This window comes from Rhea americana, unplaced genomic scaffold (genome assembly GCF_003343005.1).
Source record: "Rhea americana isolate MKP2758 unplaced genomic scaffold, rheAme1 scaffold_31, whole genome shotgun sequence".
NCBI classification, from domain to species: Eukaryota; Metazoa; Chordata; class Aves; order Rheiformes; family Rheidae; genus Rhea; species Rhea americana.
In genome coordinates this window covers 6,191,364-6,216,525 of record NW_028186435.1, presented here as the reverse complement: position 1 = coordinate 6,216,525, position 25,162 = coordinate 6,191,364, and the positions used below count along the sequence as shown (strand labels likewise).

Here is a 25,162-nt window from a genome sequence, read left to right as displayed (position 1 = left end):
AAATGTGTGATGAGAGGGGCCTGGCTAAGCATGGAACTCATCATGGAGCTTCATTGTGAAAAAACAGAGACAGGCTACAAAGGAGGAATTCAGAAATGCTGTCTGGGCATGCAGGGAAGTGTGAGGAAAGCCAGAGCTGACCTGGAATTGAATACAAGGAATATCAAGGGCAACACAAAGAGCGCCTACCCCTGCATTAGTAATAAAAGGCTGAAAAAAGAAAATGTGGGACTGCTGCTGAATGGGGTGGGTGATTTAGTGACAGCAAATGCAGCTGAGGTACTTTCTTTGCCTCAGTCCTTGCAGCCAAGGTCTCTGAGGGCTCTGTGCTTAGTGAAAGCRTTCAAAGAGGAGACCAAGTGATAGCGGATGAAGGTTAAGTCAGAGAACTTGCTCCATACAAATCTATGGAGCCAGCAGAAACCTCATGAATTTCAAAAGGTACAAATTTAAAGCCTTTCCCCTGAGAAGGAAGAACCCCCTGCAACCAACTGGCTGGGGAGAAGCTTTATTGAAAAGCCCCTAGAGATCTAGGCAGACAGCCAGCTGACCATGAGCCAGTGCCATGCTTTGGCAGCAAGAAAGGCCAACAGTAACCCGGGCTGTATGAACAAGACCACAGCCAGTAGATTGAGAGGAAGTGACTATTCCCCGCTACTCGGAGCTCCTTAGACTATGCCTAGATTACAGTATTCAGTTTTGGGCYCCTAATACAGGAAAGGCATCGATAACCTGGAGTGAGGTCAGCAGAGGGCCATCAGGATGGTAGAATGCTGGAGCACTTGCTCTGTGAAAAGAAATGGAGGAAGCTGGGTTTGTTCAGCCTGGAGAAGAGAGTGCTTCAGGGGGAACTAACAGTAGCCCCTACTAGTGCCTGTGAGATTTTCAAGAAGACAAGAGGACCAGGCTCTTCACAGTGTGAATGGTGGGAGAATAAAAGTGTAAGTTGAAACAAGAAAGGTTTTCAGACTGGCCATGAGGAAAGGCCTTTTCCTCATGAGGGCAGACAAGCAGGGGAAAAGATTGCTCACAGGAGCAACGCAGTCTCCATCCCTGGAGGTTTTCAAGACCAAGCTGTATAAAGCCTAGAGCARTCTGGTCTGATCCTATAGCTGTTCCTGCTTTGAGTGGGAGGTTGGACTAGAGACTTGATGAAGTTCCTACCATTGTGAATTATCCAAAGATTTTTCCTCTGGTTAAGAAAGCAAAAGTTTTATTTATGGTGTCTGTTTTCCATTCAGATTGCTTGGATGACACTGTAAAACAATCTGTTTTGATAATCTAAGAGACTGATAGAGGATGTCATCAAGATCATCATGTAATAAATACATCCTTAAAAGTGCTGCATGGTTAGTTTTCTTTGACTTATGGTAACTTATCTTCATATTTCAGGCTATTACTAATGCAAATACATGTGCAATAGGAAATCACTAGAATGTTAGACTGACAAAGGTTCTTTATTATTTATTTTTAAAGTAGAATGCATTAGATGTGGAATCTTGTGGAGGGATGTAAAGAATTTGTGTAGTAACACTATTTTTAGAATASTCCTGTTCACTCTTTTACAGTAAGGAAAACAATGTTCTCCCTGCATGTTTGTTAACTATACTAAGAAAATTATAAAAGTTGTTTCCAATGGGCATCAGGCAAAAAGAGATAAGAGCAGGGTAGTATAAAATAACGAGAAAAAAAATCCTAGTTTTGGAACGTTATTGTAAGGTATACTGTGTAGCRTACTGACAAAATGTTTGTGAAATGTCAGTAATATACCTGGGTTCAGCGTATTTGTTAAATGTATGTGTGCATGTGTGTGCACACATAATGTGTAATGGCTTTTTATTCATTAACAACCCCTATGTCTTTATGTTTTGTTTATAGGACTGTTCAATACTTGCCAGAGTTTTCTGCTGGACTAGAATTACTGAGCAGGTATGCCTTCCATTTCTCTGCTAGTGTCTGTTTTTTATGTTTTCAGAAACAGCATATTAGAAAGGATAAGAAAATCAGAATAAAATGAAGGTGTTTTTATTGGTTTGTATGAGGTTTTGGGTTGTTGTGCAATGAGTGGGGTGGTTGCTAAATGCTAAGTATATTTAAAGCTTGCCCAGTCCTTAAGCACTGTCTGTCTTATGTTTATGAAGCAGGAGTTCTGTAGGAAAAGTAGCACTAGAAGATAACATTAGCTCAGGGTCTAATGCACAGTGGAAGAGAGCAGCACACAGGTGTAGTCTTGAGTTTTAATTTGACATTTTATAACTTTTACATATTTCATATGATTTAGTTCTGTTATAACTAGAATATAGGCAGCGTGCCTATCATTACCACAAAAAGGCGTATCTTCCATATGTATATCTGAGCACATTTTTTCTGAGCAATAGAAGCTTCTGTACCTGCCTATGTTATAAATTTTCTTTGTATTTCTATCTTCAAAAAAAAATCTAATCTTTTTTTGGTGATAAAAATGAATACAATCTTGTTAATTTTTTTTCTTAGTGRAATTGGGTTCTAAGTAGTGCATAAGAGTTTTACTGCAGTCTTAAAACTGTTTACTTAGTGCATTTGGTTCTTAATGTAAGCTCATGGTTTAAAAAAACGTAAATCACTTTTTATTTGAAAGGAATTCTTTCGTACTGTATATTTCTTTCTGATATTTGCCGTTCTGACAACACAATTAGACAGATTTTTACACTATTTTATCTGGTAGTCCATGTACAAATAATTACACATTGGCATCCATTGCCATCCTTTTCGTTATGAAGGGAATCCAGTAAAARTGTCATTGATCTTTCTTCCTTTCAGATATGAAGATGCTTGGGCTGCCCTTCACAGAGGAGCTAAAGATTGTGCAAAAGCTGGAGAGGTAATAAAAAATAAGACTACTACTTTTAAAATATTTTAAAATGTACAGAAATTTTTAAGTTAATATTCTTAATATCAGTATTATGAAAAATTAATGTTTTATATTGTGGCTGGGAAAAATGTCAAGTTGCATTACTGTGGTTTTGAGATGGTATTTGAAAGGTGGCTGACAGAATGGATCAGAATGTGCAGGTTTTTGATTCACATGGCTATTCCAGATTTATTGCTGCTCAGCCTACAATTAATGTTCCTAAAATATTATACATATACATATATAAATAATAGAAATTCTTTAAGATTGTATTTCTCACAAAATGTAATCTAACCAGAATTTTCTGAAGTTCTCAATCATATTTACTTTCTGTTATTTCAATTATGATATATGCATTGAGCACAATAATTTCCTAGTGCTTTTAAAGTAATTGCCAATTAATACATTGATATCCAGAATTTTTTTTTGCCTTCTGTCATGTGTTTACGTTGTTGCAATTACTGTTTGTGTTTAAGCAAAAAATCTTAATTATATCAGTTTATGGTGTTTCTATGGGATTTTAGGTTAGAGAAGGATTTTGAAAAGTACTACTTTGTCAAAGTGTGATCAGGTGCTGAACAAGACTCATCCAGAGCTTCAGCTGATCTGTTTTTCTGCTTTTTTTTTGCCATTAATTGAAAGGTTTTAAGTTAACTGAAAATATTATTTTGTGATTTCTTAAGACATCTACAATAATAAGAACGTAAACATACATCTTATAGAGCAGATTTCACAAATAATGTTGCATGTTACTGCTGTAGCTGTATTGGGGGGACAGAGCATATTGAGGAGGTAGGATGGAGGCATTTTGCTGGTATAAGGAGAGCACAGTCACACTGACGCTATTCAACGTGTGCTTCTCTCCCCTTTGCAGTGGGATGGAAAACACAAGCTTGGACTGGTCTGGCTAGAAAGTGGCTCCTGATTCATTCACTTTCCCCCTCCTGGGAGTAAATTGACAAATTATGTAGTTTACTTATTTCTGGTATGAAGGGAAAGAAAACTACAGCAAGTACTGCTGCTGCATTGCTCTGCCCTCATTGTGGTACCCAACAGGTTTTCCATTTCAAGCCCTGTGTAAGGGGCAGACAGTGTAAGCTGGGCAGCCAGGGTGCAGAGTGGGACTGAGGTGTGGGGCACTCTGYCCTAGCCAAAACTTTATTGAATGTATCATCTCTTTACCTTCACTGCATCCTCCCTGGCTCTTTTGGTATCCGTAACAGTTTTCTCTGGGCTTTTTTTCACTAGGTAAAATAGTCACTGCTTAATATATTTTGAGACAGTATGGGCAAAGTAAGAAAGAGAAAATGCTATCTTACGTTTTTTTTATTGTCTAGTACTGTACCTATCTTTTCCACCAGTGCTAGTGAAAATCTAGTGAAAAACCACTGACAGCTTTGTGTGTTTTAGCACTCATGATGATTTTCTTGCAAGACCACTTAAAAGATTTGCTTGCAATTTTGCAATACTTGCAATARCCTGCTTTAAAAAATTATAATTCTGAAAACAAGTGAGATGTTTCATATGTAAAACTAATTTGATCTTAATCTCACGTGTTATGGCTGCTTGGGAAAATGAGATTTTTTTCAAGTAGAAAATATATGCTTCAATAAAGTAACAGTTATGAAAAAACACAAGATTGACTAATTGATTTTATGTAAAGGGTCCATCTTGCTCAGTATCCTATTTCTGCTAGCGGTCAGTAGAAGATAAGTAAGACAGCATGAGTAGGTTATAAAACTTGAGTCTGGATGAGAAAAGAGCTTTTCAAGCTTTAATTGCTGTCTACAGTCTTACCATGTTAAATTATAGAGGTGAACTACCAGTTCCAGCTRTAGAAGTGTCTTAAAAATATTGCCTTTAGGTGCCTGTACATTGCAGTACATTTGTACATAAAATGTACAATGTAGTATGTTTTAATGATCTTGGCTGAAATGTTTATTTCTGACATTTGCCCTCATCTCACTGTATATTTTTTGTTTGTTTACTTTAATGTTTAACTAATATGAATTCTTTCTCTTGTTCTCAAAAATATGTTTGGTACTATTTAAATAATTGGGATGGCCTTCTGAAATATTTTATTGTTCACTGTGCTTTGGAATAAGGTTTCAAAACTTGACAGGTAAAATAGGTTGGCTTTTTGGCAAGGATCGGTTAGAGGGATTTGGGAAGGGGTGGAAGTTGTCCTTCTTCTAAAAGAATCTGCCTGAAGTTGGTAGAAATATAAATCTTTGAGAACTTCCTTTTCCCATGCTCAGACTTGCTTGGGYTCTGCACCTAGATTCTATGAAAACAGAAATACAGAATGCAGTTCTATGCTGGATAAGAGTAGGTAACGGAGTKGAGAGCAGGGAAACTATTATTGAATCATCTTAAATGTCATATAAGAGAAACATTTGCATTAATTTATTGAGCCTACTGTTTTTCTTAWAATCTGAGCTAAATAAATTTTTGTATGGTATATCCTCTTCTCATTATACTATGGTATAATAAGAGTTAGGAAGAGTCTTGATGAAACAAAAATTGAACCAATTAGAAATGTATTCATAAAGATTTAAACTACTGCATTTATCAAGAGTATATCACAAGAGCAGGATTGAGGTAAAGGCAACCTTATTTTTTTTTTAGTAATGTCTTGTTCTTTTTATTTCATTTTTATAGAGTATTTTGAATGAGCAGAGTTTTCAGTTTTCCTGTTAAGACGGRCAGTTGTATTAATATTCTTGTTTTGATTTTGAGATTACAGAGATAAATAGTGTGATGCAGACTTGTTAATTTCTGATAGTGCGTCCTAGAAGTATTTCTTCTAAATCAAATGTGTTCTGTTTTCTGGAGTATTGATAAGTCAAAAAGTAGTGAAAGAGGATGCCAAGTGGACTAAACTAACCTAGTTTTATTGATTATTGTCAATTTTATGTAGTTTTATTGATGTAATTGGYATGATTTGCAACATTAAATGAGGCCTTACATTGCAGCATGCTCTGTTTTTATTGTGTACCAGCTCAACACTGCTGTCTGGATTCCAAATACAATATTCTTATTTACAGTTAATGATACTCATAGAATATTTTCCATATTTATTGATATTTTGAGGAATAACTTCTTAGCTTGTTTTCATCAGTGCATTTTGATATAAATGTTTCATACTGGGGGGTTCCTCCTTAAGTGAACTGTGTATTTACTTCAGAGAACTATAAAAATCTCAGTGCAGGAAGACTGCAGATGCATGAATTCTAAAAATGCGTCAGGATAGTCATGCACAGGTGTGTAAGTTTGCAAGTAAATTAAAGAGCCTGTTTGTTTCAGCTGGTGGATAGTGAAGTTGTGATGCTTTCTGCACACTGGGAGAAGAAAAGGAATAGTCTGGTGGAACTACAGAATCAGCTCCAACAAATACCTGTGTTTTTAGCAGATCTGGAATGCCTCACAGCAAGCCTAGGTAAGGTTTTCTAAACATAACAAGAATTCAAGTCAGTACAGAGCATTTGGCCAAAGTTGGGCTGTTGTAAACTTCCTGGTTATTAACTTTTCTCCCTGAATACACCATTTTTTAAAAAGCTGTTATTTTCTAAGGAAATACCAATTCAAATAATGATATATTTAAATACTGATTTGAATATCATCATGCTTAAAGTGATGCAGTCCAGAAGTAGACCAAAGATAAAAAATAAAATAAAACCTAATGGAATCGTCTTTATAGTTCCCAACAGCAAATGTTATAAAACCTAATAAATTGAGGTTACCCTGCCATTTATAATATTACAGTTTTATGAACCAGAATTAATCTCATCCTAGCTTTCCAGTTAGTTTAAGGAGGCTCAGTGTCCTTTGAATATTTTTGATTTTGTGCGAGCAAAGGGATTTAAGGGAGCATTAAACAATCTACTTCAGGAAGTTAATGAATTTTTAAGTCTATTGATGAGGTTATGAGATTTGAACTAAATCTTTTAGCCTCACCTTATGTGCCAGATTTCAGGTAATTCACCTAGAGATTTTAGTTGTTCCTCCTAGCTGTTATAGTTTGGGGGCCTGGTGTTTTGATAAATTTTATAGAGAGGGGTTTAAAGCCTTCTTATTCGAAGACAAAATACTTAAATTTGATATAAATTATACTTTTAAACTTCTGCAATTCTGCAAGTGATTTACCAGAAATTAGTTATGATATTCCACTCACTATTTTTATTTTTTATTGCTCTGAACTGTTTGCTTTTCCTAAATGTAAACTTAATTGTCTTTCAGAAAAGTGAATAAATACTGTAAGTGTAAATTTTGTGTACAATGAGTGAAGCATTCTATAAAAGAGTGTGGATGTAGAATTGAACTGTCATGTCCTGGGTTGTGCACACAAGGTATAATTTTGCTCATCTTCGTTGTTTCAGAAAGRTAATAGTTCTGTGTTGTGACATGAGATACATTAATGCTTTCATTTCAAAAGTAGGTATAGAACTCTGGCTGCTTCTGGTAAAAGAAATCTCATAATATGAAAATAAGCCTTTTCAGTGGCCTACTAAGATTGATATGGGTCATCTACAGATTCTTAGCTTTTTACTCTGTGTAACAAGAACCTTCACTAACACTAAACAAATAAAGTCCTGTAACTTCAGTAATCACATACCAGACATCCCTTATTTCCAAGTAAGAAGTCTATATTCATCTCAGAAATTTATTGTATTGTACAACATTTTGAAGACGTCTTAAAAAGCCTTCAAGAAAAAAAAATTACACTAGTGTCAGTGAAAGGAGCAGTTAATGCCTTTCAGATTTCAGCATTTGAATGATCATTTAAGCCTGTTTTTATTAGAGATGTTGTAGAGGATATCTCCTTGCCAATGTTTGATGTACAGATCATAAAATAAAATATGACTGGAGTCATATTTTCTAAACCTGTCTAAACCTGGAGCATTTTGTTCAAATGTTTTGTTTGGATTTCAGCAGTCAACAGAAAAAAACTTGATCCAAATGCAATTTTAGCATTTTTAACAAATATTTAATGTAAACGTTAATTTGATACARCATTCAGAAAGGCTGGTCATGAATGTAGGTGATAGGCTCAAAGTAGGGTGAAAATATCTGGACTGGTGAGACTGGGAAGAATGTAAGCCCAGGTATAAACACAGAGGTTAGGCAGTGGCTTCTTAATCTTTAAAAAATAATTATTTCAGAAGTATGGGATGTGTGAATTTGTTAGGAAATCAGAAACTTTTAGCACTGCCTAGGGAGGTATGTTTGTTCATATCTTGAGCAGAAGGCCTTGCTTTATTTTCAAGTCGATTGACTAACAAAGTGGTCATTTCAGAGCTTTGCAAAATTAAATCAAATATATTCAGAAAAGCACAAGAATTTCGCATTAAAAAAATAGAGGAATCCGTAATACCTTTATTTCACAAGTGGGATTAAAGGCTTCTTAATGTCTTCTTTAGCCATTAAGGAAAGGTACTAAAACTAGAGAACTACCAGGTCACAATRATTATAATTGATTTCTCATTAAATCTGAAACCTTGGTTTTGCTTACCTTTGAAGTACTTTGAGAACTTATTCTCTTATCCCTTATTTGGGGTTCTTGTTTTGAATTTAAATAGTATATATCGTAAGGGAATATTATTATTTTTTAATTTCTTGATTTTAAAAAAGTCAGTGATTTTTCTCAGCTTGAATAATGCATTATACTTCCAGCAACATTTTGTATTCTGAAATTTTGGAATTTGCTTTTAGTTCCTTGCATCAGCTTGTACATGGTTTCTAAAACACTTTTAGGAGGGACAGGTGTAGTGAATGACAGCCCATAGATTGTGTCTTCAGGGAAGACAAGTGTGTTTGAGGAATAGAATTCATCAGTTTACTGTCATCTCTATTTTTCAATTTTGCTTATGTTAGGATTTAGATATTTCCAGATATCAGTCAATTAAGATCAGATTTAAGACTCCAAAAATACAATAATCAAGATTTCTCATAAGATTGACATTTGAATTTGTAGTTCTGACTTGCACCTGGTCACTTAAATAACTCTATCTTTTTTTTTTTACCAGCACCTGCAGTTGATGACTCTCTAAAGGGAGCTTAATGAATGTTTTGTGGTGCGGAAATCTAGAAAGTAGATTCCCTAGAAGTTTGAAGCATCAGCTTTATTTTGAAATACTGTTTTGTGGTTTCTTTTTGATTTTAAGATTATTCTTAAAGGTATGAGAACTGTACACACGTTTAGTGTAAGTGAATAACTATTTGTGTTTGGAAAGATGTTTAAAGAAAATCATGTTTGCTTATTATTTGTATCAGTTTTTCTAACTAGTTGTTTAAAAACTACTGATACTTTTCTTTCTTTCTTGAGTTTTATTGATTGAGATAAAAGAACGTTTATCTTCTACTGAGAAAAATTAGTGAAAGTATGGGGAAAGTAAGTAAAAGCAGGCAATGTAAATAACACAGTGTAATGCTACTCCTGTTCAACAGGGAAGTTTTTTTCTTAGGCTCCAAGACAGGAGGTTTCAGCAGAGAGAGTTGTGTAAAGTGTGTGTACATACATACATACACGCATATATGTCTATGTAAAAGCCATACAGTTTGGGKTTTTTCTAAACTGAAGAGAACTGTGGCTGGAATACAGGAGAAGGAAAAAATCCTAGTATGGCAGCTGCCRTGTAGTTTCAGCAAAGAAGCTACTATAGCTTAATATAAGTGATGTGATACAATGTCTGTGCCTAAAATATTTGCTTTAAAAGAACAAACTGAAGCAGTGGTAGAACTGTAATTCTGTAAAGAGTTTTAAGTGTTGTAGTTGAATGGAGCCCTTCTTGTGTACATGTGTCTTTCATGTCTGCTTTTTAAGCTTAGTAGTTTGTGCCTGTCTGACCTAGAGGTAGAGAGATTTTTTTGATGTAGTTGTTTTCATTTACTTTGTTTTCTACCTTTTTGCCTTTTGGTCAGAAAAAGAATGAACTTAGTAAAAACACCTTCCATAGTGCTTGGTGGCATCCATCTTCTAGTAACTGGGACAGTGCAGGAAAGCTACCTTTAAAATTATTGCAAGAAAATTTAATTTGAAAATTCAGTATTTTCTGATGTACAGGTGTGATTTGGGTTTTGTAACTTTTTTTTTTTTTTTTTTTTTTTTTTACTGCAGGACTACAGAAAACATAAGTTTCACTAAAAGAAATGATGCATGGTAAACTTAACTAGTTAAAATTTAGAAATAAAGTATTTTAAGATATAAAGAATTTATTTGTGATATTTGGGCTATAGATAAATACTTCAGTACCTGAATAGCAGGTAAACTGAGAAGATGTAACATATCTTATGGAAGATAATTAAATGTAATGTCATCCAATCAACATGAAAATAATTTTTAAAAATTGAAAATAAAAAGTTAAATTTGTAATAGTGTTGTTGTAGCTGTGATCGTATAAGAAATAATTATACTATTTACCAGCCAAAGTAATATAATTGGAAAAATGGAATTGAAMGTACAAGTTTCTTTTTTTGGCTAAATATATTATTTCTACCTAGTGTGGCATTTCACTATATACAAAAAAATTTAATCTACAGGTACAATGGATTTTTCCTGTCTCTTTTAAAACTTAGAAAAGAGTTTCTTTCTTTTTTATGGCAATGATATTTTGGAGTACAATGTGGTGGTCATTCCCTAAGCGTGTAGTTCTGAGCTTTCTGGCAGTAACAGCTGCCTGTCAAAAGGCAGATATGAATCCTTTGAGCAAATGCTCTACATACAGAGGACCTCAGTACCTACAGTGTTTTGATTTCTGATATTTCATAACTGTGCTGGTTCTAAATAAGCTAAAGGCCTTTTATTCTTGTCTGTCTAAATTACAGCCCCATATAAAAAGAAGACAGGGGGCATGCAATTCTGTAGAATGTTACCTGGTTTTCTGGGGCAGATTCCTTCTAAGTGCCACTGTAAACTGGCAATGAAGAATTTCAAAAATGTAAAATTTAGGTAAATATATTTTTTAAAGTATGAGCTTATTTATCTGTAGATATAGAAAGAGCTGATTGAAGTATTATGGCTTAAGTTTCAACTTCATTAAATAAGTAGGTTTCTTCCGATTTTTTYCTTTTGAATGCACTGCATACATTCTCGTTTGAGTTGGAGAGGAACTTTAATTCACAACCATAGCTGTTGCTGTGTGGTAAGATAATCTTCAACTTTGTTTTGTGAAAAGCAATTAAGTTTTGTTTCATTTCAGGAAGCGAATTCTGAATTCTTCAGTGCTGCAGCAAAGCAAGATTGTTGTCTTTTGGAGAGTGTTTATCCCAGTTCTTCAGAAGCATACATACTGTTTTCTGCAGTTCCCACTAGAGGCTGCTCAAATGCTAGTACTAGGGCTCTGTTGGACTCTGGAATTCACTCTTTCTCTTTTTGTTTGTCCATTCTTTGTTGTTGTTGGGGTTTTTTAAACATAATTTCAGTAGTGACCACCGCAATTTTTTTTTTGAGTGGGCATAACAGTAATTAGTAGGTCCTTTACTAAATTATCTTGTATCCTGCTGTGTCTGTGCATTTTGCAAATTAGCTGAGTGAGCAATCATTCTGAAAAGCAAGTTAGTGTAATACACAGACATGTGAATTTTATTGCACTCAGGAAAGTCCATTCCTTGCACCCTAACTGTAGTCATGATATTACCCTTTATGTACACCTAGATTTTATGAAAAAGATAGTTGAGTATTTGGTAGGCAATTCATATTGCTCTTCATAATCTGTAGACCTAAAAACAATCTTTTTCCTCAAACTTTTTTCCACATCAATTGTAACAGCTTTATTATGAAATCATGTTCACACGATGTGTATACAGATAAATAATTTACAGAAAATTTTGCTGTATGAGACTCTTCATTTCCCTTTTTGACTGTTGTGGATATACTACTTTACTGTCTTGTTAGAGGCAAAAAAAACCTTATGAAGTAGTTGGAGCTGAACATACATAATATGGATGCTAGGGAGTTTGTTTACAGAGTCTTAACTTCTGCTGTTCTAGGGAGACGATTAGAATAGCAATTTCTAATTTGGTTATGACTAAAAAAAATGATTTTTTCTATACTGCTAGATAGGCCCCAAATAGGATAGCCAGACCAGAATTGGAGATCTGACAGTGATGCCTTCACGTGCTTGTTCTTTCCTTCCTTTGAGCATCCAAAAAAGGAAAATGTGAACTTAAAATCACTTTTTCTACCTTGAACTTACTAATTATTGTCTGGCTTCAGAAAGATTGCTACTCTTTCTGTTGCAGGCAAAGGTGAGACCTTTGCCAAAAATCRGAGTTGCTCTGCGTTGTTTGCTACCCCATTCCAACTTTTTGTGTAGTTCTTTGTATCAACAATCAGTTTATGCACTGTGACAAGTTAGTATAACTGTCTCTGAACTGCAAACTTTCTTCAGTTCTCTGGTTTCCACTTCCATTGTAAACATCTCATTTTTTCTTCCTCTTGCAATTTGCCTTCCCTTTTGGACAGAAGAGGTCCTGACATGTTCAAATGGTGAATAACTGTTCTGAATTCCCCTGGGTCYACCCTAGAATGACAAGCTGGTTAGAGTTTTGGAAAATTAGTTTTTCCACTTTGGGATCCTGAAGAGGTACATTGAGTTGATCATTAATCACTTGCAGTGATGATGATCCTTTCATACAAGATTCACATAGGATGATTCAGGTAGGAAGGGACCACCAGAGGGTGAGCTATGAGATCTGACCATGTTATTCAGAGGTTTTTATAGGCAAGAACTCTAAGTTGAGACTTTGAACAGTTATAGTTAAAAGACCAGGATCAAGAGGTTTTGTATGTTTTATTGTGCATATGTGTGCATGTAGATATCTAAAACTAGAGATGAGAGGTTTGTCTGTTGCTAAAGGGTCTGCCTCTAAAATCATTTTTCAAAGTCTATTTCTTTTAAATTGTCATGAGGTGAAGTAGGTTGAAATTCTCCCAGAATGCCTTATTAAAGCTCCATTTGAAAAAATAAAGATTATTACTAGCCTTGGTCAGCAGAGTGTCCATTCCTCAGGTTGGTACTAGACAGCAAGGGGTAACTGACAGTGTGCCTGAGAGGCCAAGTTAAATTATGTATTCTGGATGCTTCTGTTCCCCATACATAGACCACAAGCCTGTGAGACCAAGATACAGGGGTAAACATAGTGGTTCGGCACCTTACTGCAAAGGGAAACTCAGCTAGACCTTACTTAGGTAGCTCTGCTGTCAGCCTTCTGTGTGTGTTATGGATTGAGGTTTATCTATCTTTCTGATCTATTTATGTATGTATAATATAATTACTACCATGCTAATTATTTACCTCTTATGTCCTGTTTCTGGTGGGGTAAGTTGTCCATCTGTAGAAACAGTTTGATATTCATATAAATATTTCTTATAGCCCAGCTAGAGGCAGACTTTGAGGAAATGGAGAACCATCTATTGTGTCTTGAGGACCTATGTGAACAGTGTGAGTTGGAGAGATACAAGCACATGCAAACATTACAGTTGGAAAACTACAAGAAAACAAAAAGGTAAATAAAACAATTGATATGAATATAAATTAGCATAAAATATAAGCTTTTTGTGAATTTTTCCTTATAGAATACTATCCCTTTTGTTTTAATCTTTTAAAGAAACTGTAATCTTTGTCAGGAAGTTGCAGATTTATGATAGATTCATTACTGAGTATTAGTCTTGGAAGTAGACAAAGAGTATGTTTTTAGAAAATTATCACTACATTGTTGTTAAGATAAAGTTATGTTTATTATTTTCTACAAACAGTTGAAGTAAGGGCTGTTGCTAATAAGCACTCATAAACTGTTCTTGTTTTAATCCCTTGTCCTATTTATTTAATTTTCCTTTTTTTTTCCCTGTACATTTATCATGTTAAGTTAGGAACTATTCTTCCTCTGTCATCTTTTCGGTCTATCTTACCTATGAGTGTCTTTCACTCCATAAGGTAGCTGCTACTCTTCAGTCATTCTTTTACTCTCAAAGGCAGGACACTACTGCTACGTTGAATCACTTCAATAAGTGTAGCAGTATGTGTGAAAAGTCCATCACAGAACTCCCAACTCTCCTACTTTGTGTTTACATAGAAAATAGAGTAGCAACAGACAAATGTTAAGAACCTGTAAAATTGTTAGTTTTCTTATTTTAGTGACTGGCAGTACTAAAAAAAACTTGAATGAAGGAGATAGGAAAAAAGCAGTATTGTTTCCATGATATAAATGAGGAAAGTAAAACTGAAGCAATTTGAAAAATTCTCCAGTACACCTGTGTTAGGAAGTGCTGGATAGATGCCAACACTGTCAGGCCTGGAATAGGCACTGACATAGGGGTATCAGATTTCTTCATACATCTATCAGGTGCTCTCCTGTTAGCCAGGGAAAACACCTATCTGTCTTCCCAGTTCTCCTGATTGTAGAAGCAGGTTTTACTCATGTGGTATGGTCCAGGTTTGGTTTATTTTCCTGCTTAGGCTATGGGTGATCCAAGGGCAGGGCTGCCTGACAGGTTCCCTAGACAGCAGTGGTCGTTATTTGAATATCTTATCTCCTTTCCTGTTCCTGGGCATCCTTTTCAGAACTTTTGTGCTTCTGCTATTTTATCCCAGTCTCTTCCCAAATAATCTAGCTGTATTTATTTTTTCCTCATTAGTCCTGGTTTTGTAATGTCTGCACTCAAATTTGGTATTTTTGATACCATCATCTAGGGAATCTTGGCCTTTTATGGTATTACAGATATGGTTATGGAGATACTGCTGGCATTGTCGGTTCTGCCTCTCAGAAGGTCCTTAGTGTTCCCTTTCAACTGTCTATGAAGTTTGGCCTTTTCTCATACAACTTCCCCTTTAAAAACCTGTGAAATCTCTCATGGTGCTATCTGTAACTTTTGTCAGCTTCTTAAAATGCTACAATCCAAAAATTTCTCGTGTCATGTCTTATCATTTTTCCACATCCTGTTCTGTTACCTTACCCTTATACCTGGGCCTAGTCAATGGCCTCTCCTGAAACCTGGACTTCTCTTTTTTTTGAGTCAGCACCATACCGTTTCTCCCTTCTAAGAAGAAGCAATAGTAGTCAGTAAGGCAGGCTGAGTATTCACTCATTCTGACTTATTTAAATGATTAAATATTTATTAGTATTATCTTCAAGATTTTAAATAAGTGTTAATTTTCTATCCAAATTTAAAATGATTATAAAGGACCAGATTTACTCCCAATAAAATATAGTAATTTTTCTGAAGTTTTCTGAGAAATTTTTCTTCTCTTTCTYGCTCTCTCTTTTCACCCCCAACTTCTGCTTTCAACATTAAAGTAAAATGTTAAACTGTTGCTTACTCATCATCTAATCAGTTTTTATAAATAGAATGCTAAGCAAACTACTTAACATAATCGTAAACTGATTACAGTTGGTCAGATCAAGACAAAACAGGAAAATTGCAGGTAATTTCTAATTTCTGGATGATCATCACCACAGTACTTATTTAGGAAAGAAATTAACAGCTAGAAGGATACTTGCCAGTGTGGATACTTGAAGAGTGAACAGCCAKTTAACTTAATGTGAGTGTGAACTGTTATATGTACATTTGGAACTCATATTCTGTTTTCTTCTCTTCAGTCCTTGGTGTCATTTGCTGTGATGCCAGGTACTGAAGGAATCAAGTAGGAGTTCAGGAATCTATGTTCTCTCTTTAATACAAAATTATTTTCAGAGAATGACTGATTTTGTCTAAAAGATATTTTCTTTGTATCGACAATATAGGGATAAAAAATAGGATGCATAGAAAAATACAGCTCTAGGAACTATAATTACTGTAAGGATGTAAAAAAGATAATTTTATGGTAAAGTTACTACAGATTCTTAGACTAGAAGCTCACATATTTAAGTCTTTTGAACAATCTTGCTACATGAAAGATTTAGAAGAGAGTGCTTTAGGTCACCATTAAACCTTTGAAATGCAGCTTGTGGTAGCTATGGGAACTGACTTTCAGAAATAGGTCTCCTTATTAAATAGAGCAACTTTATTTCAGTTCAAACAGATCAATTCACCTTTTGTCATTGTGTTGAGTACTAACTTAAAAGTATATTGATCAACCCAAGGTGCTTTACACAATATATTTTAAAGCCTGGTGTATGGAGGGTTATTTTTACTGTGTTTGCATCTTTGGATTTGGATTTTTGATTCTCTCTCCCTCTTTCTTTCTTTTTTTTTTTTTTTAATCCATAGATCAGGGTACCAATATTGTTATGTGAAGTCTAGATTTCACCTTTGTTTTCTCTGATTAGTCTCACTGCAACTGTTCGCATGCATGTTAGCATTAACCTGTTCTGTTTTATTTCCTGTCCTTTTCTCAAGCACAGTTCTTCCCTTCCATTAATCCTCCTAGTGAGGTTGTACTGCTTTCAATTCCAGAAACGTTTTTGTCTGCCTCCAGTCTTCTCTGGCACTTCTTGCAGTCCCAAGGCTTTGCCCTATGTCATTTAGGAAGCRTTGTCAGAAGTTCACTTCTGTGCTAATTATGTGCAATGAATTGCAGCTTTATGGCGTAAAACAAATGATTCTGTCCTGAAGCTATACTTGCTCTGAAGMTCTTAGTAACATTTGAATCCAATTCAGAAAGATTGCTGTTTTTTGAAAAATAGCAGCTCCTGGTTATTTTGTCAAAAGGAGTTGTCAAACAATTGCATTTAAGAGGAACACATTCCACCTAGCGAAGAGTCTATCACTGGAATTAAGTGAACAGATTTTACTATGTGTCATTTTCAAACGTAATTGTCTAAATTTTAAATTTTTAGAATTCCTTGTTTAAGAATCCTTTCTGATTTTGAGTTCTTGTCTGCTTTGAGAACAGACCTGGAATAAGAAAAATGAAGGAAGATTTCCAAAGTCCTGGATCTCTTGTTGTTAGGTTATGTTTCAACAGATAAATAGTAATATTGCGAACCTCAGTGGGAATAATTTTTTCCTACCTGGTGATATTTAAAGAAATACTTTACCTAAAGACAAAATAAGTTCTTAAAATGTAAGTCTGTTCCTAATTTTTCTTACCAAGTAACTTGTAATTCTGTGCTTTGGTAAGTAGCTCACTGATTCAGGARTTTGACAGACAGTAGCAATTCTGATTAGATGTACTTCTATGCTGATGAAATACTGTTTTATGCCAATGGAAAAGAAGAATGTTTGGTTTACTTTTCTATTCAGAAGGGTATAAAGTTTACAGCAATTGCATTTTATAGATTAGAAATGTATACGTGTATGTGTGAGAAAAYGTCTTACTCAGTTATCAGTGTTAAATTTATTTCTTGTGTATGTTCTTGTATTGTTTTATCCCTCTCTTTAGCTGCTTTGGGTGCCTAAGAGGTAGTAAGGAATGTTGTAATTGCTAGAATGGTTTATGTTAGGCCCGAGTAACATAAACTTGCAAAACTTAATCACAAAAAAATTCTGTAGTCAATTCAAACTAGTTTGTTTTTTTCAGAAGAGTTCCTTCTGACTCTGGGCAATTAACGTGCACATAAAAATACCTTGTACTGCTATTTTTATGCTGTGTGCTGCTCTCAAAAATTGTCTTTGCTTCCTGCAGTATCACTTAAAAATAGCTGCTACTTTTTTTTCTGATCTTGTTTAACTTAGTTATTGACTAAGGTGAGAAGAGAAATTGGAATGGGCAATATTCTTCTCTACAAAACTGTGTTGCCAAAAAGAAGGCACCTCTGTCCGTCAACTTTGTTTAAATCCTATAACCTTCCCCAAGYAGCAAGCTAAAAGTGGTACTCTGTCTTTAGTGATGACTCCCTCCTATCTGGCAGTGATAAATTCAAATAGTAGCTTTATAACACCTCCCAGTTTTATATGTTAATTGGTCAAATTAAATTCTTGGTAATTCTTGATGTTGCAAATAAGCACATCTTTTCCCTTCAAACATTAAATTTACTGTGAAGTATTTCTTAGATTCTAGGTACATGTTTCATTGTTTTCATCAAAATGCCATCAAAGTAATGTTTCAAGTTTGCTGATGATACCAAGCTGGGAGGAGCGGCTGATACACCAGAGGGCTGTGCTGCCATTCAGAGAGACCTGGACAGGCTGGAGAGCTGGGCGGAGAGGAACCTCAGGAGGTTCAACAAGGGCAAGCGCAGGGTCCTGCACCTAGGGAGAAATAACCCCAGGCACCAGTAAAAGCTGGGGGCTGACCTTCTGGAGAGCAGCTCTGCAGAGAAGGACSTGGGAGTGCTGGTGGATGACAGGTTGACGATGAGCCAGCAAGGTGCCCTTGTGGCCAAGAAGGCCAACGGTGTCCTGGGGTGCRTTGRGAAGAGTGTTGCCAGCAGATGGAGGGAGGTGATCCTGCCCCTCTCCTCAGCCCTGGKGAGGCCTCWTCTCRAGTGCTGTGTCCAGTTCTGGGCTYCCCAGKACAAGAGAGACATGGRGCTACTGGAGAGAGTCCAGCGTAGGGCTACAAAGATGATCAGAGGGCTGGAGCATCTGCCCTGTGAGGAACGGCTGTGAGAGCTGGGTCTGTTTAGCCTGGGGAAGAGAAGACTGAGGGGGGATCTTATCAATGTGTGTAAGTACCTGAAGGGAGGGTGTCAAGGGGATGGGGATAAACTCTTTTCATTTGTCCCATGTGACAGGACAAGAGGCAATGGGCAGAAATTGAAGCACAGGAAGTTCCKCCTGACTGTGAGGGGGAATTTCTTCCCTGTGAGAGTGATGGAGCACTGGACCAGGTTGCCCAGAGAGGTTGTGGAGTCTCCTTCTCTGGAGATCTTCAAGGCCCGCCTGGAAGCAACCCTGTCTAACATGCTCTAGGYGACCCTGCTTGAGCAGGGAGGTTGGACTAGATGATCTCCAGAGGTCCCTTCCAACCTTACTGATTCTATGATTCTTCTTGATCAGTCTTCTGGCTAGTATAGTGTTTCAGCTCTTATAACGCTGTGTACCTGAGTCCAGAACTAACAGTTTGATGGGGGTGGGTGCAGAAACTATATTATCTTCAGGACTGCTTTTATGGTAGACATGCAATGAATGACTGGATTTGAGTTTTCATTAGGTGTTAATTGTCCAGCTATAACTTGCTATGCCCAAAACAAAGAGTTCACATTGCAGAGATCTTACACATGCTCGTGTTTGACAGTCTGCATACGCAAGTCTTTTCATGGTGATAGCTAGCTGGAATTAGTTTTATTGCCCTCGYTGTTTGAGGATATCAGTTACTGCAGTCCATGGGCATGTGAGATGAGAAATTCCTGTTGATTCTGAAAAAATGGGTTTGTACAAGCATCGAAAATTTCCTTTGATGATTATTATTAAAAATACCCTTTTGCATGTCAGGGCTCTGAACTTTTATTTTGTCTGCAACAGCACTCTGAGTGCATATTTTGCATGCATCAAATGCAGTGCAGCAGGCTGCTTTATAATTAGTGAATTTTGTTCACATAAGTGCTCCAGATATCTGAAAATATTATGCAAGATTGCTGAATGCATAGCAGATCATAAGATTTCAGGCTGTTCACCACCTGTTTGCGTTATTTGCAAAGTGAGAATGTGCAAATTTATTTTTATTGCTTATAGTGACTTAATTTTGCTTTTCTACATGGAGATCTTTGCTTGAAGCAGAGGGGCAAAAATTACATGTTGTAAAGAGATCTGTCACACACCTTTTTGCTACAGTTTCTCTGACTTTTTTGAATAGGCAACAAAAATATTTTTTCATTGTTGGCTTTTGTGACCTGGAATTAAGGAGTGAATGTTGGTGTTGGATCTGCTGCACCTTCTAGCACCTTTTGTCGATGTTTTCTAAAAAATGCTGAATGTTGAATGTTATGTCAATCCTACATAATTTTTCTCTACCTTAATGTAGTGCTAATTACTAGGCTTAGTCTGCAAATCCTGTCAGTCTATTAGTACCAGCCATTCTTTGTTCATAATTATTTTACCAGTAATAAATACAGATGGTTTAGGACTGGCTTAATTATTGTTTCATATTCTCTCTTCCCCTCAAAATTACCTTATGTATTGCAGTATTTAATTCTTTGTGGCTTGTGGTAGGAGGGCAGGGCTTAGCTGTTTGTCATTGTCCTGCTGAAATCCATTCTCTGCTTTTGAGCAAGCTTGTCTCGTAATAAATTCTGYCTCTTTTGAGTATGAACTATTTTCCTGAGATCTTTGTAATTCCTTTTCATTTGCATCTGAAAACAATTTGTGTGAAACTTTTTTTTGAAAAGTTTTTAAATATATTTATTTGTACTCTGAGAGAATCTTTACATTCCTTTGTTGCAGGAAYGTATTGAGGATGCATGAAGTGGGTAAAAGCTATAACATCTGCCACAGTTGCACYTTTGCAGTGTAGAATGCAACATGCAGCGTTTTGGGTAGAGAGGGTCACAGGCTTATTTACTACTTTGTTCATTTATGGCACTTACTTAGTATGTTACTTTGGAATAAAGTTCTGCCAGTTTTAAAACATTGTAGGGTTTTGCTTTATTTTGTTTTCCATGAACTGCTTCTATGGAAATTGGTGGCTAATTTGAAAGCAAAACAGTAAGAACTGACTCTTCTGCGAAACCTTACATTTGAAGAAATAAGCTTTTAGAGAAAACTAAGAACTTATTCCTTATTTCAAATTCCATTTGGAATGCTTTCCTGTGCTAAATGATTTGTACCAATATCTTATAAATGAATAAAGTACTTGATTGCYTTTAATTATTTTAGTGATTTCATAGCTACCATTTTCCTGTTTTTAATGAATTTGCCCTATTTTTTTTTTCTCTTCTTTGAATGATAGCCCCTGAAAGGTGACCCTCATAGTTCTTCATCAAGAAAAAAGTATGTTTCCKTTTTGAATCCTCCAGAGAGAAATGCTTTTCATGTACCCTGAAACTGATGTTTGGTTATATTAGAGTAACAGTTGTTTCCAGTAATATCTCTTAGCTTGATTACCAAGTTAATATTTGCTTTTTTTGTTAGGAAAAACAAATTTTGTTTTGATCCGTTGCATCTTCTGTAATGAGGTTGAAATTTTGCTAGAAGATACAATGTAAAGACTTAAGTTACTTCTCTAGCTCCATTTTGAATACAGAAGGAAAAGATTCCATGTTGCAAAATCGTATTGGATAAAATTTCACAATTTGTGAAATGTGAAAAGTGAAGAGTCCTGACACGTCTTCAGTGCTTSTTCAGAGATGAGACACATAGAAAACCTTGCCTTTTGCTTAATCCTGATAGTATTCTAGTAGTATGTTTTTATTAGCTTTTGTTGCTTAAGTCTATTCAGTCTCAAAAGTATTTCCGAAGTGATTTGAAGAATATGTGCAAGCAATTGGAAAGGAGGAAAAAAAAATTTTTTTTGTTATGCGTACTAATCTTAAGTACCCAGGAGGAGTACTTAAATTATTTCTGTGCACCATAGAAGTTGCACAAGTTTTATGTTCYTGGTTTTTTGGCTTTTATTTCTGACAATATCCAGAGCAAAGGCCCTCTCACTGTTTTTTTAGCTAACTAAAGCTTGAATCGGCATTGCGTCATTAAACTAAAGCTTTAAATCATTTTGATAACTAAAYGGTATCAAACACAATGGCTAAAATGCAATATCTCTAAGGTTTTGTTTTGGGTCTTGTTAGGTGACAGACATATAAAATGCAATTGCCAATAATTTCCAAATTAAAGCTTCTTTAAATGCTCATTTTTGTTTATAAACACTATTTACAACACAACATTTATAAACATACTTCTTCATAAAATCTCTTAAATATACTCTTTACCATCTATATGCTGTCTTGACATTATAATTTGTTTTCACACGAATCCAGTGTTTGAATTTATTGATTGTGTTTGYTACTCTGAGTTAGTGTTACGTAGTCATTCCTGACATTTGTGATTTTGTTTCTTTTTTTGTTAGCCTATTCCTTCCTTGAAGATAAAACATGGGAGTCTATTCTGCCTGCTGGCATCATTGTAAAGAACTTGGTGTTTCTGTGCTGCCTACATATTTAACTAAATTCCCTAGTATTTTGTTACACTTGGAAAATTGATCTTAGTCTTGTAGCCCTTTGTAAGATACACTAGAACCTGAGAATATTGTCTTACTTATATTGAATAAAATAAATTTTCATTGATTTAAGTAACTTCAAGCAGGATAGGTTTGATTACACTGGATATCTATATTTTTAATCTACATTCTTATTTGACTAGATATTTTTCAGTGTTACTATGAGTTGAGATTATACAGGCGATATTTTGAGTTTACTGGTGATRTTTATTATTTTAAGATGATCAGAGAATAGTTTGACTTCTTTGAAAGTCGTTGTTTAAAGAAATATAAAATAAATTTGTAATGAAATGAGCAGCCAGGGGATCACTGATAATTCTTTATCATCTTACAGGTGAAAGATAAGATGACCTACTTTCAGAAGAGCTGACAAAGCTCTCAGTTGTTTGCRTTTATAAAGTGCTACATCTCTAAGAATTTTGTATATGGATACCTTCTTAAAATGATGTGTGCATGCTCTGTAAACTCACAGCAGGATGTGCAGTTTTGCAGTTACATTCTATTTCTCACCTTTTTTGCACTGAATTTATAAAACTATTAGATGATAAGCAAGCTCTTAAGCAGAACTCAGTGTTTTTCACATCTTGTCTTTTCTTTCTGTTTCAGTCCTGTCAAATAACAAAGAAASAAACAAAAAATGTTTAGAAAAATCTTCCACTGCAGGCATATTTTAAGTTCTGGTAACACTGAATTAGGTGGTTGCTGCAGAACTGTGTCTTGAGTTCTAGTGTTGGAAGATTTACTTTTCTTTAATAATAATTAAAAAAAAGTGCTGATCTGTGGGGTTGTAAAGAAAAAAAAAGTGAATGAATTGTGAAATAATAGAAACATCTTTGAGTTTGTAAGCAGCCCGAAATTTGAAGTGTGATTTCAAGTACATGAATTGCCCTGTTTTCATGAGCTATTTTAACTTCCGAAACATAAAAGAGACAAGAGAAGACAGTGCAGACATTTCTGTGCCAGGTGCTTTAGCAGAAACATCCAGTTAAGGTAATTATAAACCTAGCTGTCATCTACTGGCTGCCATATTTTGTTGCTTCATAGTGCTTTTTTGGTATGCAAAAAATGTTGGGAGTATAGAAAACCAGGAATATATATTCCATGCTAGTTTGAATACTTAAAGTGACTGTTTRGATTTGGCTCCAGGTAAGATTTCCCCTTCTAGTGCAAAATGGAGTTTTCTTGAAGAAAGGGTATTTTGTTGAGGCTACCCATATGTTTTATTGTTTTCCTTAACAAAAGCATAAAAGATGGGACAACTTTTGTTGTTTGCTCTCAGTTCTCTATCATGGTTTACTTCTGTAGAGAATATGTTCACTAATGAGCAAGCTTAATTTCTATATTCTTTCTATAACTGGCTACTGATTAGTATTGGTAAGTCCTGTACTAGGGCTTGTCCACCACTCTCAGGCTGCACCCTCCATTGATGCAGAAACCTGTGAGAGCGGACCTTGAAGCTGCCTGCAACGCTGTTGGGCCAGACATGCATAATGCTAATGTCCTTTAATGCTGTTGTGCCAGATGCATGTAGGCAGTGTGGATGACTTCAGCACATTGTGCAGAGCCACGCTGTGGTGTGTTATGTAATTTGTAAATCTTTCTGGATCGCCTAGATGGTCAGAAGAATAAATATCTCATTATATGCCATGATCTCATTGCAGTCACGGASACATGGTGGGATAGCTCACATGACTAGAAAGCTGCCRTGGATGGCTAWGTGCTTTTTAGGAAAGACAGGCCAGGAAGGCGAGGTGGTGGAGTTGCTCTTTACGTGATTAGAGCAGCTGGAATGCATCGAGCTCTGCCTGAGGGGTGGGGAGGGGAGGAGGCAGTTGAGAGTTGAGCTTATGGGTAAAGATCAAAGGTCAGGCTGACATTGGGGACACTGCTGGGGGYGTCTACTAGAGGCCACCTGACCAGGAAGAGAAAGTTGATGAGGCCTTCTACAGACAGCTGGAGGTAGCCTCAGGATCATAGGCCCTGGTTCTCATGGGGGACTTCAACCACCCTGACATCTGCTGGAAGGAGTGCACAGCAAGGCACAAACAGTCCAGGAGGCTCCTGCAATGCATTGATATCTTCTTGTCACAAATGGTGGAGGAGCCTACGAGGAAGGGTGTCCTGCTGGMCCTTGTCCTTACCAACACAGAGGGTTAGAGATGTGAACGTTGGGGGCAGCCTTGGCTGCAGTGACCATGAGATGGTGAAGTTCAGGATCCTGCAGGAAAGAAGTAAGGCAACAAGCAGGATTGCAACCCTGGACTTCAGGAGAGTGGACTTTGGGCTCTTCAGAGACCTACTTGGTGGAGTCTCATGGGTTAAGGCCCTAGAAGGAAGGGRGGTCCAGGAGAGCTGGCTRATATTCAAAAATCACTTCCTCCAGGCTCAAGAGCGGTGCGTCCCTATGAGTAAGAAGTCCAGCAAAAGGGTCAGGAGACCTGCATGGGTGAGCAAGGAGCTCTTGGCCAAATTCAGGCAGAAGAAGAAAATRCRCAGAATGTGGAAGAGGGGACAGACTACTTGAGAGAATTATAGGAATGCAGTCAGAGTAAGTAGAGATGCTGCAAGGAAGGCTAAGGCCCAGYTGGAGTTGAGTCTTGCAAGGGATGTTAAGGACAACAGGAAGGGCTTCTTCAAATATATCAGCAACAAGAAGAGGACTAGGGAAAATGTGGGCCCGCTACTGAACAGTGTGGGGGCCCTGGTGACAAGGGATACAGAGAAGGCAGAATTACTGAATGCCTTCTTGCTTCAGTCTTCACTGCTAAGGACAGCCCTCAAGAATCCTGGAGACTAGAGAGAAAGTCTGGAGAAAGGAAGACTTTCCTTTAGTTGAGGGGGATAGGATTAGAGACCTTCTGGGCAGCCAAGACATCCACAAATCCATGGGCCCGGATGGRATGCACCCAYGGGTAYTGAGGGACCTGGCGGATGTTGTTGCCAAGCCGCTCTCCATGATCTCTGAAAGGTCCTGGAGAACTGGAGAGGTGCCTGAGGACTGGAAGAAAGCCAATGTCACTCCAGTCTTYAAGAAGGACAAGAAGGAGGACCCAGGCAACTCTAGGCCRGTCAGCCTCACCTCCATCCCTGGAAAGGTGATGGAAGAGCACATTCTGGATGTCATCTCCAGATAAATGGAGGAAAAGAAGGTGATCAGGAGTAGCCAGCATGGATTCACCAAGGGGAAATCCTGCTTAACCAATCTGATAGCCTTCTATGGTGGAATGACTGGCTGGGTAGA

At 36.5% G+C, this 25,162-nt stretch overlaps 1 protein-coding gene across 1 annotated transcript in view; it reads left to right on the top strand.

Annotated features, from left to right (window-relative positions):
* DTNBP1 (dystrobrevin binding protein 1) overlaps nucleotides 1–25,162 on the top strand; it is a 77,185-nt gene that overhangs the window by 5,151 nt on the left and 46,872 nt on the right. The window contains exons 3-6 of the mRNA XM_085310058.1: nucleotides 1,879–1,929; nucleotides 2,800–2,860; nucleotides 6,197–6,329; nucleotides 13,264–13,396. Coding sequence (XP_085166184.1) covers nucleotides 1,879–1,929; nucleotides 2,800–2,860; nucleotides 6,197–6,329; nucleotides 13,264–13,396 — 378 coding nt within the window. The remainder of the gene's footprint in view (nucleotides 1–1,878; nucleotides 1,930–2,799; nucleotides 2,861–6,196; nucleotides 6,330–13,263; nucleotides 13,397–25,162) is intronic.